The sequence below is a fragment of the Tubulanus polymorphus genome, chromosome 10 (genome assembly GCF_964204645.1).
Source record: "Tubulanus polymorphus chromosome 10, tnTubPoly1.2, whole genome shotgun sequence".
In the NCBI taxonomy this organism is placed as follows: Eukaryota; Metazoa; Nemertea; class Palaeonemertea; order Tubulaniformes; family Tubulanidae; genus Tubulanus; species Tubulanus polymorphus.
The window spans coordinates 4139273-4154206 of NC_134034.1; the positions used below are offsets into that span (position 1 = coordinate 4139273).

The 14934-nt window shown below is 41.8% G+C and overlaps 1 protein-coding gene across 1 annotated transcript in view; it reads left to right on the forward strand.

Annotated features, from left to right (window-relative positions):
• The window catches only part of LOC141912248 (inhibin beta B chain-like), a 28495-nt gene extending 14806 nt beyond the window's left edge, over positions 1-13689 (forward strand). The window contains exon 2 of the mRNA XM_074803472.1: positions 12797-13689. Coding sequence (XP_074659573.1) covers positions 12797-13689 — 893 coding nt within the window. The remainder of the gene's footprint in view (positions 1-12796) is intronic.
• The last annotated feature ends 1245 nt before the right edge of the window (positions 13690-14934 follow it).

Here is a 14934-nt window from a genome sequence, read left to right on the forward strand (position 1 = left end):
GAATTTTTTTGTCATGAACTTTTTTTTGAATTAAGAAACCGGAAATAAACTCGTATTTTCATATTCTTCAAGGAGACGATTGCGGGAGGGTTCTTCTTTTTTAATCCAAAAATTATTCGCGGTATAATACTTACGTAAGACGAGGGCGGGGGTTTCTCAGAGACTCGATCCATAGAAGATGAAGCGGACGGAACCAAGAAATAATTCATTTCGCTCTTCATCTAAAACATCTTCACTACAAAATATCATGAAATGCAGTATGAAATGGCATACAATATCCAGGGGCCGGTTTTATAGACGGATATTAACTTTAACCCGGGGGTTAACTCAATTCATTTCGAATTGAGTTAACCCCCGGCTTAAAGATAAAACCAGTCTACAAAACTGAGCCCAGGGTCACATGCCCAGTCATTTTGTGAATGTCATTTATCATCTCCTAAACTACGAATAGACCGAAGAACACTGGGCTAATTGTTTTCTTGATTGAGTGGTTTATAAGGACACAAGAGCACAACTTTACTGAAGGTCTCTTCTACTCGATTATTTTGATTTGCTCCAGTTCATCATAGAAAAATGAAAATGTTCAATAAGTGCACTACTGAAAACACAATACTTATTTTCGATGAATGCGAAATCCATAAAAAAGATCACCGAGGTGTTTCTATTTTAAAAACAAAGAGCCGACCGTACGCTTTCTGATGCGGGTTTCCGACTATATCATTTTCTTTTATTTTGGCTTTTGGGAGTGACACGGGCGGCTTCGCGATTTGATGAAAGACAAGGTATCATATTTGGAGGACCCTAATATCTGATGTTTGTAGTTCTCTTTCGTTGCATGCTCCAAACCGCCAAAGGACGTTTCCGATTGTTTCTAGCACCCGAGGGCCTAGAACGACTTGTGAAGCATGGAAATGAGTTGAAGTTTTCAGTCGGTGGAATGTTACATTTTTGAGGTCAAGTGGAGCCGTTTGGACAAACATTTCTACCCCCAGGACAAACTTCAAAAAAAAGTCAACGGGCCTCCTGTTCTACCGGGAAAATGACAAATCAGATAGACATGGCAGTAACTTGCATCTAAAACCGGTTATCTATTCGCGACATTCAAGCGCATTTATCTAGTTCCATATCTATCGACCAAATTGGCGCCAGTACTACGGTTGCATACTCATCAGTAACGAAAGGTTTTACACGTCTCGTCCTGACTACAATCAAAAAAGAAAAGGTTCTAATAAAATGTCTATTGTTTGGTGTTCGTAGTTTTTATTTATTCGAATAGTTCTCAGGTTAAGTGTGTATGATTATTTCGTGAAAGTGTGCTGGTGAAATGTCTCGCTGTCTGCCGTTTGTAGTTATTTTTCAATAAAACATTATCTCAGGTGAAGAATAAGCCTTTTACAGTTTCCAGGCGCCATTTTTTTGGGTACCCGCCGGGTCCGCATTGTTGAATTATTTCGTCCCTATTTTTCCCCGTTTAATATTTTTATTTCGTTGATATCTCTGGATTGGATAAAGATAGAAACAAAGTGAAAATATCGATGGACAAAGCTGATAATTAGTTGTTTTATTATATTACCCAATCATTAAGTTAATGCAACGATGCGCGCTGGTGAAGTTATGAACATTGATATCGTCTTCCCGATAATTCAACTTGAAGTCAAAACTGTCGGATACCGACGGAAATTTACTGAAACAATTTGGTGTGCGAAGCAGGCTCTCGAACTATACGATGTCAAAACTAACACGTGTTGCTCTCGTCTGCTGCCCGTACGTCAATATGACGTCACACACCCGTAGATCGGGTGGTTTTTCGTTCAGCGATCTGAATTTCATTCTTATCTACAAACCGATTTTCTGCGAAACTACTAAATGTTTTTTCCTCGCCGCTCGCTCGATCGATCATCGCGTTTAAATTTAACGGTCGGCGGTCGGTTGCTTCCACCGGCGGCGTACAGCGGTGTGGCGACCGGCGGAAGTATACATCACTCAGTTCCGGGTTTTACAAGTAATAAACACGTCATCGGACAACTAACGAGATTATGATTTACTCGTTTAAAAGGTTTCCATCGACATTTTTCTATCTTTTGCCTGTTTGATATTTGACCTTGAATTGGGTGGGATTTCACGATCTTTAAACCTAGTATTTCTCTAATACATAATAAGTGACATTTATATAGCGCAGGTATCCTAACCAGAGTGAGTTCCGGCGCACTCCAAATTCTGGTATCGTAACCCCCAGCCTAGTCGCGATCACAATAATTATCCTAATTAGAGAGCGCGTTCACACGTAAACCATTCACTCGATACTAAACAATGCTCAAACAAAGCGAAGTGGATCATTTCGGGTGCTAATTGCAATTCAAACGCAATCATTTGTCTGGTGCTAAAATTTGGCTCGGGCCTGGTCCGACGTTTTTGGTCGGGTCAAATTTGGCCCGGGCCAAACAGGGTCGGGCCCATTTGGCACCCGTGTGAACAGTTTTTCCGGCCAAAAATGCTCGTGTGATCGTGGCTTATAACTCTTGTCCGTGTGTCAGCCATCTCTCAGGCAAGGTATCTATTTACTTCTGGGTAGAGAGATGCAATGAAGTAAGTGTCTTGCCCGAGGACACTGCAGTAAAGTACGGGGTTCGAACCCACGACCTGGCTTACCAGAGACTTAAACGCTCTGTCCACTCGCCCACGCCTCTCGCTCGTGAAATTTTCTCATTCGCTTAGCTTCCCTTTTTTGCGGACTTCGTTCCCGAGACTAAGCCTATTTTGGATCGTTCTGACCTTCACGGCAGCAATGCCTTTGAAGTGTTCTAAATTTCACCTTGTAAGAGATATAATAATCTTCTGTATCTATCAAACTCTCATTCGGTATTTGACCCCAATTTGGCGTAGGATTTCACCGCTCAAGTTCTATCGTATACATATATCTTCAACCATTTTACTCGGTTTTGACCGCCTATGTAGAATCTTACCGGTCCGAAGTTTGCAGGGTGACACATAAATCTCGATTCCTCCGAGAAACAAACGTATATGTGTTATTTGACCTGATTATCTTGTAGAGACGGTAATGACGATCTGTTGCGATTAGAAAAAGGATCCCAAAGGCACGGAGATGCAGGTTGCGGCGAATTCGATTAATAATTTCGCAATAGATTTCCCGCCTACACCACCTACCTGTCAATCACGTGACTTGCTATCATAATGACAGTCTACTGGGAATAGCTTCAAACAGGGATTGATTTAGTGGACCCAAGGGGCCGGCTCATCGTGTTTACTTTGCCAAGATGATATTTTTAAAGCCTTGATAAGAAGAAAGTTGCACAATTACTGGCAAACTATTGCCGGTCATTTTGTTTTGGAATCATTCTAGATGCTCGGAAGATGAACCGCTTACGTATATATATATATATATATATATATATATATATATATATATATATATATATATATATATATATATATATATATATATATATATATATATATATATATATATATATATATATATTTCTGCTGGAGACCCACGGGCGGATTTAGGGGCTGGTCTCAGGGGGTCGGACCCTTACCTTCTCATTGAGATTGACAAAGATAGTAAAACCTGCAAATTTGACATTCATTCCTTTTCCTTTCTTTTGGCCCCTAGCCTTCGAATTCTCCCTTGGACCCTGATACTACCAGAACACATTTCGACTCACCGATCACGTACAATCAATAGTTCATAAAGACTAGGATTTTGGTACCATACATGATATGTACTCAAATTTATATAGTAGACCTAAGAAGTTTTGAACCCTGCCTCCTACATATTCTAAATATCTGGATGCACCCATCATAGGCTCTGCAATTCCGCATAGAAGTGCGTGTGTGGGTGGCCGTGCTCACGCCGTACCGATCCCACCCTCCTCGGATCACTATAGCCGCGATCACACGGAGACAATTTGGCCCGGGTCAAATTGGCACGGATCAGGCTCGGGCCAAATTTGGCCCGTGCCTAACTAGAGAGCGCGTTCACAAGCTACTAAACAATGCTCAAATGGATCATTTCCGGTGCCAGTTGCAATTCAAACGCAATAATTTGTCTGGTGCTAAAATTTGGCTCGGGCCTGGTCCGACGTTTTTGGTGGGCCAAACAGGCTCGGGCCCATTTGGCACTCGTGTGAACAGTTGTTCCGGGCCACGTTTGGCACAGGCCAAAAATACTCGTGTGATCGCAGCTTCTCTGTCAAGGTCCACTAAAAATCTGCGCTGTCCGGTTCGACCGCTTCTGTTTATTTTGGTGCATGTTGCGGCGCGGATCAAATATTGACAAATCGTCGACGAAAAATATTTTTTTATCATTAATCTTTCATGAATTCTTACCGCCGTACGTGACTCGCGGGTATCAACAATATGCTGTCTAGAGCCAACCCCCTTTGATGAACCAGCATTCTATCGCCCACCAGGCTCCATCTGAGATTTTTGCTATTGATATCGATAAGGTTTATTCACGAATTAAATTACAAAAGATGCGTGAATAAATTTACAAGATATTGTAAAATGAGTGGTGAAGTTTAAAGAAACTTGTTACCTAAAAGGCCCAGCCACCCACACACTCACACACACACTCACTTCCATACACATTATACACCCCATTCGCACCTCCAATCGAGCCCTACATGACAAACGAAAATGGCCAGCATCGAAAAACGTTCCAGGATATTCAGTACATTGGTCATTAAAATTGAACTACTAACACCAGCCAATAATTATGGACTAATTTTATCAGTACACTTTCAAAAACTGATCTCCCTCCTCAATCGTATTGTGTGTTCAGGACTTCACCTGCGCTATCCCTGATCCGAAAAGAATTAGGTACATTTCATTTCATTTCATTTCATTTCATTTTTATTGTTCCACAAAAACATGTTTTGCACAGAACATTTAACATTTCATTTTAACAGTAGATGGCATTGTACAGCGACGCAAATCGTTGACAAGTTTACGTAAAGAGACACATATACATATACGCTTGGTAAATATTACGGGACCTCGTTTACGCACCCCCAACTAATTTACAAAAGTTACTTAGTTTTACCGCCAGCTTGTGCGTATTGAAAAGTTGCCCCAGGTTTTCTATTGTTGGTACTCCCCAATAGTGACGCGAGAAAAGGCGCGCTCTTACACGTACATAGTATCACACCTTCAATAATTCTTTCTTTGTGCACTTATATATTTATGATATCCCCGCTTCGTTACATATGGAAAACGTCGAAGCAAAATAAACAGGACATGTAGTTGATTGATTAAAGGTCATTTATTAATATAAATTACAGATGAAGAAACTGAGTTGATTACAAGATTTTTGCTAATTGAAACATATTGTCATGTATATATTTTGAGAAAAGTTCAGCCAAAAATCGCCAAATATCCTTCATATGATGTGACAACATTTACAAATAAGTGCATCCAATCATGTCATAAGGGGATTGATAAAGCAGCCCAATTTTTTGCCCTAAGACAAGGACGACTCCTATGTTTTGTATGGGAATTCATCGAGTGGGTCATTGTTTGGAACAATGGGGGTGGTTGAATGCTGCAGCTTGTGGAGGCTTTCAAATTCAATCACTGATTGACAATCGACAATGGGAATGACCATTATTGTCGATGATATTAATCGTAACTTCAAATTACAGTGTGACAGATATAAACAGTATTTGCCGATGTAGACCTGTCTTCCAAGTGCGTGGGCCATGTTTTATTTTGTGAAGTTTTTCTAATAAATAAAGGCCGTCGAAAAATATACAAATTGATTCAGAACAGGAAGTACGAAAGTACACGCTGTAAGGAGACGTGGGTTATTTCGTGGAATCATGAAAAGCACTGACACTCGACCAAGGTCTGAGCCTTTGTCGGAGACTTTTTCCCACCGAAAGTAGACATTACCCGACAATATAACGGCAGTGATTGACACCTGACGCGTCGATAAAATATTTGGTTACGCATTCGTCTTTTTACGGGCTGATATTTACTCTCGAATTTCCGTGTACAGGTCACGTACTCTTCCACTCCGGCCAAGGTCGCTAGCAGACTGAACTGACGAAACATTAAAGTTGTAACGCGGCTGATTGCTGTTTCGACTCGGCGTTCCAGCTCTTTTGATTTGACAGCCGCAAATGGCTTCTTAATCGAAAGTTTGAGTTCATACAAAGCTGCCATTTCGGAGAATGCGACGTGGCGCTTAATGATTTATGTTTACACACTTTGACGCACGATACGTTAATGAGTGCACGATTTGATTCCAGTAACAATGATATGGCTTCAATATGCCTCCGAATCAGCTCCAAAGGTGTGTGGCTTTTATTTCCCTCGGAACCCAGTTTAACAGTTTTGTGGGTTGAATTTGACTCTTGACCCACCCAGTTCCGCTCACAGTTGTATGGCTTTAATTTGAATATGGACCCAGTTCCACAGTTGCGTTGGTTCAGTTGGACTCTAGACCCAGTTCCAGAGTTGTGTGGCTTTAATTTGAACTGGGACCCAGTTTCATAGTTCTGCGGGTTTAATTTGATACTGAACCCAGTTCCACAGTCGTGCACTTTCTATTTGAATCGGAACCCAGGTCACAGTTGTGTGGATTAAAATTTACTATATGGATGCAGAGTTTCCATATACAAAGGTTAAGCTTTGGGTTAGGATTTTTGTAGATCCTTATTTTGTAATTGCGTGGGCTTTATGATCTATAGCGTGGAAGGTATTCGGCTCTGGACCCGGTTTCACGGATTTGTTGGTTTGATACAACTCTGAATCCAATAATTCCACAATCGCGTGTTGGTTTTCTTTTTGACTGTGGGGTTTTGATCCACGCATAGTCATAGGTTTAATGGAATGTAGGGTTGATTATTCTAGGGACTTGACTGCGTTTTGTATATACCAAATTCCTAATCGGAGGTTCGTCGTCGTATCTACTAAAATATACGCGCCTAATGTCATTATCAAGTAATTTCAAAGGTTGCGTCGTTTGGTCGAGATATGTAATCGTTTATCCCGGGGATGAAGATGCGACGGTTGATAATAATGGAAGGCTGTCGGTGTCAGGTTGAATTGCCAAAACCGAACGAGTGGGCGGCTGACCTGCGCGGTAAACGTAATGCCTGTCAGTTCATGTTTAAATTATCCACAGCCGACGCCATTCGTCGTCGTTTTCGTGCAAGTTGCGCGGCGGTTAATCCGAGCCGGCCTCAATAAAGCCTTCATCTGATGGCATTTCCCGCGAGGCCACGCATCGGCGCAGTTCATCGGCACACATCGGCGCCGTTTATATACAATTAATATATGTATATTCATATGTATAATATGATTATAAATCGAGCGGGGAAAAACGTTGTCACTCGACGACGAAAGTGGATCCACAGTGTCCTTGAAATACGTGTCCACGCAGTCGTATTCATTATAATCGAATTGACATATTGTTTTAAGCTCTCACACATTCGGATAAAAGGACAACTACCGGTAGATAACTCAAGATATAAATGCCTTCTACGAAGCGGATAAAAATTGAAGTTGAAATTCGATTGATTGGATGATAGCCGATTCTACAAACGCCCACACGCTTACGCCCTCACGCTTTGTTGTCTAATTCGTTCAGGCCTATACCTCTTAATTATCTACACTCTCACTTTCATCCGCCGACTATTACTCACTTCTATCGCGGATTATCCCCGAGTGAAATTTCGATGACACAAAACGTGATCAAGCGGATAGATTAAACCGGTTCGTCGCGCGAGCGTTCGTCGAAAACTAACGGAGCTGACGAATTATATTATCGGTCGGCGTTAGATTTAAAGTCTACCCCCACGCTTCGAATTGGTTTCTTGGAATTCGACTCGTAACGTGACCCGAGATTTTAGTTCGCTCGACCTTTCAATTATTCGACTTTGAATTGAAAAGAAAAAAAAAAACGAAAAAAAAACAGAGGATGAGGACGATTATCAATAAGATGAAAATATATGTCATCCTCGTTGAAACTTTAAGGTCTTGTTGACGATTTTAATTTCAGCTTTTTTTTTAAAAATAGTTAGGCCTAAACTATAGCCGCGATCATACGAGCAATTTTGGCCCGTGTCATCGGGCCAAATGGGCCCGTGCCGGTTTGGCCAGGGCCAACTTTGGTCCGAGACTAAATACGTCGGACCAGGCCCGAGCCAGGTTTTAGCACGGGACAACTGAATGCGCATGATCTGGTTTCAGCAAATGACTCCGGCTTCGCTTGAAGCATTTTTTGATATCGAGTGATTGGTTCGCATTCGTACAGGCACGGGCCAAACTTGACTCAGGCCCGATCCGGGCCAATTCGGCCCAGGTCAAACTGGCTCCGTGTGATCGCGGCAACTATTTTCTCAACTATCCACTGGTTATTTCTAACCGCATAGTACATGGAAACGGACTTCATCTCCGACGAGATGCACATCGAGATGCGGATAAAACTTCGATAACTGTCCGAGACCGAGGCACCGATTGATAATCTCAATAATGCGCGCCATTGACGAGGAAGCTTATCGAAAAACGCATCAGGACCGACGGTGGTTTTTTCTCTTGATTACTGACATCTATTTTTGTAGTCGAGTAATGACCGCAGAGACGCGATTACCGGGGTATGTCGACCGGAGCTTCGTATATACAGTGGTTAATTATTTAGTATTTTGTAGGCACGCGGGCGCGCGCGCAGTTCCGGCGTCAACTCGAGGTGGCCAGATCAATTATATATTCGAAGACTCGGAGGCCGCAGTGGTTCTGTATATAGTCCGAATAGTTCGTACGGTCAATTTTGCCGTTTTTTTATCCCCCCTTGTACGACCTTGCTACTTATTTCTCTGACCCTCCCCTATCCGTTCGAACATTTTGAACCAGCCCCTCGTCCAACGAATTGGCAAATGATATTATGCTTATATTATTGATGTACCTTTAATTGAAAAATGCCGAGAATTTAGTAATTACGAGGTGACTAACGAAAATGTATAAATGAAGATATTTAGAGCGGATTGATATTAGTTAGTAATGATACCGTAATTCGATATTCCGTATCAGACAGTGTTTGGCATATATTTTGGATATCTCACGTCTACTAAATACGTACGTACCATTTTAAGAGAACCCAGAAAAGTACGTAGATTTTTCATTAACGCCTCCCCCCATACGAAGTTAGTACATTATTCTTTACCCCCCCCCCCCCAAAGAAAGTCGTACGTACGATATGGACGCTCCCATACGTAGTATAGTGCACAACCTCGACACAGCGACCGAAAAAATACGTTCGCCGATACCGATAGTTCGTTACATCCAGTATGAACTGTAATTTTTGGAGACCCCAGACAAACTACGTAGATTTTTCATGATTTCGGGAAAGTATTTTTCCGAGATCTATTTCCGAAATGTTCGATTCCGTGTTTCTGCGTCAGGCTTATTTTGAGTGAGCCTGTAAGTACGTATACGCCATCGACGACTTGGATTCGTGATCGAAATATCGTGCCTCAGCGAATCGTGGCTGTGATTGGTCGGTTTTCGGCTCAACTCGGCTGGAACTTTTCCAAGTAGGCAAAATCCGGAAGATAGGGAATTAAAAGTCCTGAATTTGTATCTCAAATGGTACTGTAAATACAATTCATTGGGGTTCAAAGCCACTAAACAACTGCCGCAACTAGCAGAAAGTTGTAACTCCATTAGCCTAGATCTTGACGATTTATGGCGGTCTTTTTTGGTAGACGACTTTCAGAGAAAGCGATTCTCTTTTCGTCTGGGGATAAAACGACTTGTTTTATCGGATAACGTGACGGATGTTAGTCTGCTTTAAAGTACGTACAGATAGTGATTAACCCGGATTTTTATAAATATTCGTCTGTTCATTTGGCTTCTTATTCTACTGTACCTCGATGGTGCGCCGCCCGGAGCGTGTTGGAAAAGTTCACCGCTCAGAGGATAGTGTCCAGTCAAAAGCATTGTCTTATTGCCCGTCGTATAACCGAATTATGAAAATCGGCTTTCGCGCCATCGGCGTTTCTTCAATTCGATTATGATGCAAACAAATAGAGAGCGTGTATGAGTCCTTTTTTTCTGGTTAGGATTGTTTGTTTTTATTCCCTTGTGAAGGTGCCTTCAGTATTCAAGCCTCGGCTTTTGTATACATCCTGGCTGTTGTATTAGAATTGAATTTTACATTCAATGATAAATATTGTAACACTCTCTTAGTTTATATCTGTTCTTGTAGTATTTAATTGTAATTCATTCAGAAATAAGGACGATGAAATGATATGAAAATAAAGAGACAAGTGTACAGTAAACTAATGACAAAAGCCACTCTGCAGTTAAATAGCCACCGAATGAAAACTAGGCAAGCTATCTTGATATTTAAAATTTCACTCAAAAGGGGGCATTCATGCACATAGTTACTGAAATGTGAATTTGATGCTGTTTTCCTGACGCGCGCACTTTGCTGAGTCAACACGGGCCTTACTTATTTCACCACTGTATCTACAGGAAATATACTATTTCAATCGTCGTTCGTATTTCGTATAGCCGGTACCACCGTTAAGGTCGCCGACCCAGGAATAAAACGAGCGCCAGTAAAAAAAAACGCAGCGCGTTGACTGAAAGGTTGTTATGAATATCATCTCCAGTTGCTTGAGCATATTTCACCCGGTATCCGACAAATCGTTAGAAAATAAACGACGAATTATGCTGTCAAGTTTATCGACGGGCTGTCGACGTTGACATATCATCGCTCAGAGATGTTGCTTTGTTAGGGTTTGTTGTGCCGAGAAAATACACGATATTCGCGTTAGATAGATGTACGAGAAATCCCATTTTTTATCTTCGGCTGTTTTTTTTTTTCGTGGGATTTCTCTCGAATATTTGCTGCGCTATTTCTCATCACTGTTACAACATAGTTCACATAACGAAGTGTAATTCAATTTGATAGCGAATACGTACGTTTAATTCAAGTAAGTTACTAGATCGTACATTATCTCCTTTCTCAACATGACTGAATTAAAGTATGAAATGTATATCTATATCTGATGTTAAATGCTTGTGTCCTGTAACATGCACGTATGATTGGGGGGTATAAATGTGTATGGATCTGAGTGCTGTGTATGGATCTTCTAGGTCATAATTGTCTACTAACTTGGACAGTCGTCCAGCGTATTACATTGCAATATTCCGTATTTGATAAGATAAAAACCCACTATTTACAAATTAAAAGAAGATTGTTTCAATAAATAAATTTCTCGATTTTAGATTTCTTCTAATTTGTTATCAATGGGTTTTTATCTTATCATCTGTTCACCACGTTTGAGTGTGGTTGTCGTACTATTTCGTATTTGTTTTCAATTATGCTATGAGTTCGTTTTGTAATTCAAATCGTAAATAAAATATTATTGTTATCATTGTTATACTACACTAACCTACGTTTGCCATTGGACGTCTTAACGCACTTGCACCTGAAGTGGTCTTCCACGCACTTGCCGTTCAGAAGGACATATTCTATGTTTGTGATGAATTTCAAGGTCATTGGTTTTTGTATATGGTCACCAGGGGGCGGTGAATAGTAAAATTGTTAGATTATTGAGCATTTGAAACCACTTCCCAAGTGGGCATGGCGTCCCTGGACCCCTAGTTTCAATTCTTTGGGAAAAAATGAAAGTACCGACATTGCTATATAAATGCTGTGTATTATGAGCTTACTTGACGCAAAAAGCGATGAACCAAACTCCACGCTACAACGACGATCGACGTAGAGAGAGAATTTCAATCTGCAGGTTGAGACCTCCGGGGCAGACCCTTACTTTCGGACATTCAAATGCCATTCTACTAACTACAATAGGCTCCGCCCGAATCGGACCCTATCAACTCGGATTACCGTCCAACTCGGGTGTTTGTTGAAGATGTTTTTGTAACCACTATAGATCCCAACTCGGATGTTGCTCAAGTCGGACACAGTTTTATGGTCCCGAAAGATCCGACTTTGAGTGGAGTCGACCGTAACCGCGTTTTCCCACTTTTCGATATCTAACGGTGCAAAGCAGTGTTTAGTCTTTACGAAGAAATAAATAGAATTGTTAAACAATTTCTTAATCAAAAAACTTATTTAAGAAGCTTTTACCGATAGCAACGAGCAGAGCCAGCGTTACGTTTATTCTGCACATTTACTCAGAGTGCTGCCCGCGAATGTGGTGAACAGTCGTTTCGAATGCAGGGATTACAACAGGTTTTGGGTATTAAACTTCTGATGATAATCGGACAGCTTGACACACCGTTTCATGCGATACGATCAGTTTAAAATTTATTACTAAAACTTGATTATTGTTGAACTCAATGCGGTACCTGAACTACGGCGTGTATGGCAGGCGAGGATCCGCCAGGTTTCGCTAGTGGTTACTCGGTAACCGCGCTTCAATTTCATCTACATTTCAATGAAATTCGAATCATCTTTTCTCATTAGTAGAATTATTTCTAGCAAATCTTTTACCATACACTTATTGGGAACGTCAATCTCATATCTATGCGATGACTTGTTTGACATGATTTCTATTTTGAAGCCTAAGTCCAGTTCAATCCGTATTTTCATTGCGCATAACTGGGCGTATTGTAACGCCATCTGGTCAGTGCGGGTACCCAAATTATATACATCCCCGTGTTCAAGGGTTCGGATGAACTTGCAACGGTTGCGGAATTCGAACGCACGTCGTATCGATGTTGTTGTTGTTGTCACGTTTTTAATGAGCGGCAGTGTTTTAACATACAAATAAAATCTCGTTTTTGTTTTCGATTGCAGATGACGAGACCGGAAATGCGAACGTGATCCAGTTTCATTTAGGCGAAGAGGAATCCAAACGGCAGGATATCTTAGTGACGCACGCGAACGTCTGGGTATTCATCAAATATCGAAAAAACGGCACCCGAAAAAATCCGCTTCGCGACATCAAATTACTCATATATGACGTAAACAATAACGGGACGCTAGGTGGCGCTGTTTTCGGTCGTGACGTCACCGTACGTCATTCGCGTTGGCATCGTTTAACGCTGCCGAAGAACATGGCGCAAAGAATGTTCAAAAACGTCGACCATACGTTGCGTTTAGCGGTTATCTGCGAAGGCTGCGGTAACGGTATTAGACCGCTTTTAGCGCGACGGAGGCGCTTTCGGTCGAAAGGGGGCACCAGGAGACAGCGTGCCCGCATCGCCCGCATCGCCCGCTACCGCAAGTTACACAGCTCGTTTTCCGGATCGCGTATGACTAATACGAAACAGATACGTCGCCTTAACCGGCGTCGGCCGTTTCTGGTGATGCGAACGAAACTGAAGCCCAGCGACCGGCGAAAAAGGCGGTCGCTAACTTGCGACGGTCGCAATCGAAATTGTTGTAAGCATTCGTTTTTCGTAGATTTCCGTGATTTGAATTGGGACGATTGGATAATCGCTCCGCACGGGTATAACGCCGACTTCTGTACGGGTAAGTGCGATGGCTTTACGCCGTACAATTTATTTTCGACTTCACATTCCACGGTTATGAGCGGTTATCTGTACAAGAAGGGCCATCGACCGTTCGATAGTTGCTGCACGCCACGCGAGATGGCGCCGATATCGCTGTTACACTTCGACGAAGAAGGTAACATAGTTAAGACCGATTTGACCGATATGAAGGTTGTGTCGTGTGGGTGTGTTTGAACAGAGCTTAATGTTTAATGGTGTATAAACGTGAATTCCATGACGTATGTGTTTTATTCCCCGGGTTGCCGCGGTTCGAGCCCGATCGTCTCTATGTCTTCGAAAGCCACTCTATTTGGTGTTTTTCCTTCTGTCAATCGGATAACTAAGGACGACTGTGATTGGTTGAATCGAAGATGGTGCGCGCGAATAAGATTATCAGGAACTGACGCAAAATCAATGCAATATGTTTTTGGATTTTGTCCGCGACATAGTTGCTGACCTTGAACTTCGAGTAACGACAGTGAAGCTTCGAAACGGTGCCTATTTTTCAGATGAAATAACAATGATAGATATTTTGACCGGTGGGAGTTCAGTAGAACGATTATCATGTACATATTTCCATGTGATTAAGATAATAAATCGATATGTTCATGTATGTTAATGCAAATACGCTTGACCAAATGCATTGTTTCTCCTATCCTCACTCGGCAGGGATTCGAACCTGATGACGCCGTTACACTGAGCCACAGCAAGAACCCCTGCCACACTAGACCGGGTGCGCAGGTACACGCGCAGCTTTTCCGCACGGAAACTTACGGTCCCAATCAGATTGCTCGTTGTAGGCCTATAATCGTTGAGGTACTCGGTCCAGTGTGACAGGGTTCGTACCGTGGCAATCTCGATGCCATCAGGTTCGAGTCCCTGCCGGGAGGATGTGTTTATTCTAATGTCACCTGGTGGTGAGTTACGGAAGATCAATGCTGCCAACTTTTCGAGTTGATAAGTCGACTTTCCGACATCAAAAAGTCGAATTTTCGGGCTAGTAAGGCTACTTTTTTGGCAAGAAAAATTCATTGTATTCAACTCAAACTTGGCAAGTTGATTTTTCAAGTCAGAAAATCGACTTACCATATTCAATTTCAAATGTCGACTTTTTAAACTCTTAAATGTTGTTGGTCGCATTGTTCTTCCGTAGCGAGTGAGTTCAACGCTCGATAATTCTTTTATTGTCCCGATCTTAGTTTGCTTTTATCGATCATATTTTTATCGACGCGTGTCTCAAGTCATATCGAGGTTTGCTGCAGCAGAGACGGCGTCGGTATGTCTCAGTCATCCCTCTCTCTAGGAAGTTTTTACATTATAATCCCGGGCCTAATCTCATACCCTAATTGGAAATCTTTCCCTCTGGGGCATAACGCATTCATATCAACCCTTAGCCTATGTATAGAAGAAAATCTCCAATCGAAAAACTCGAAAATCAGC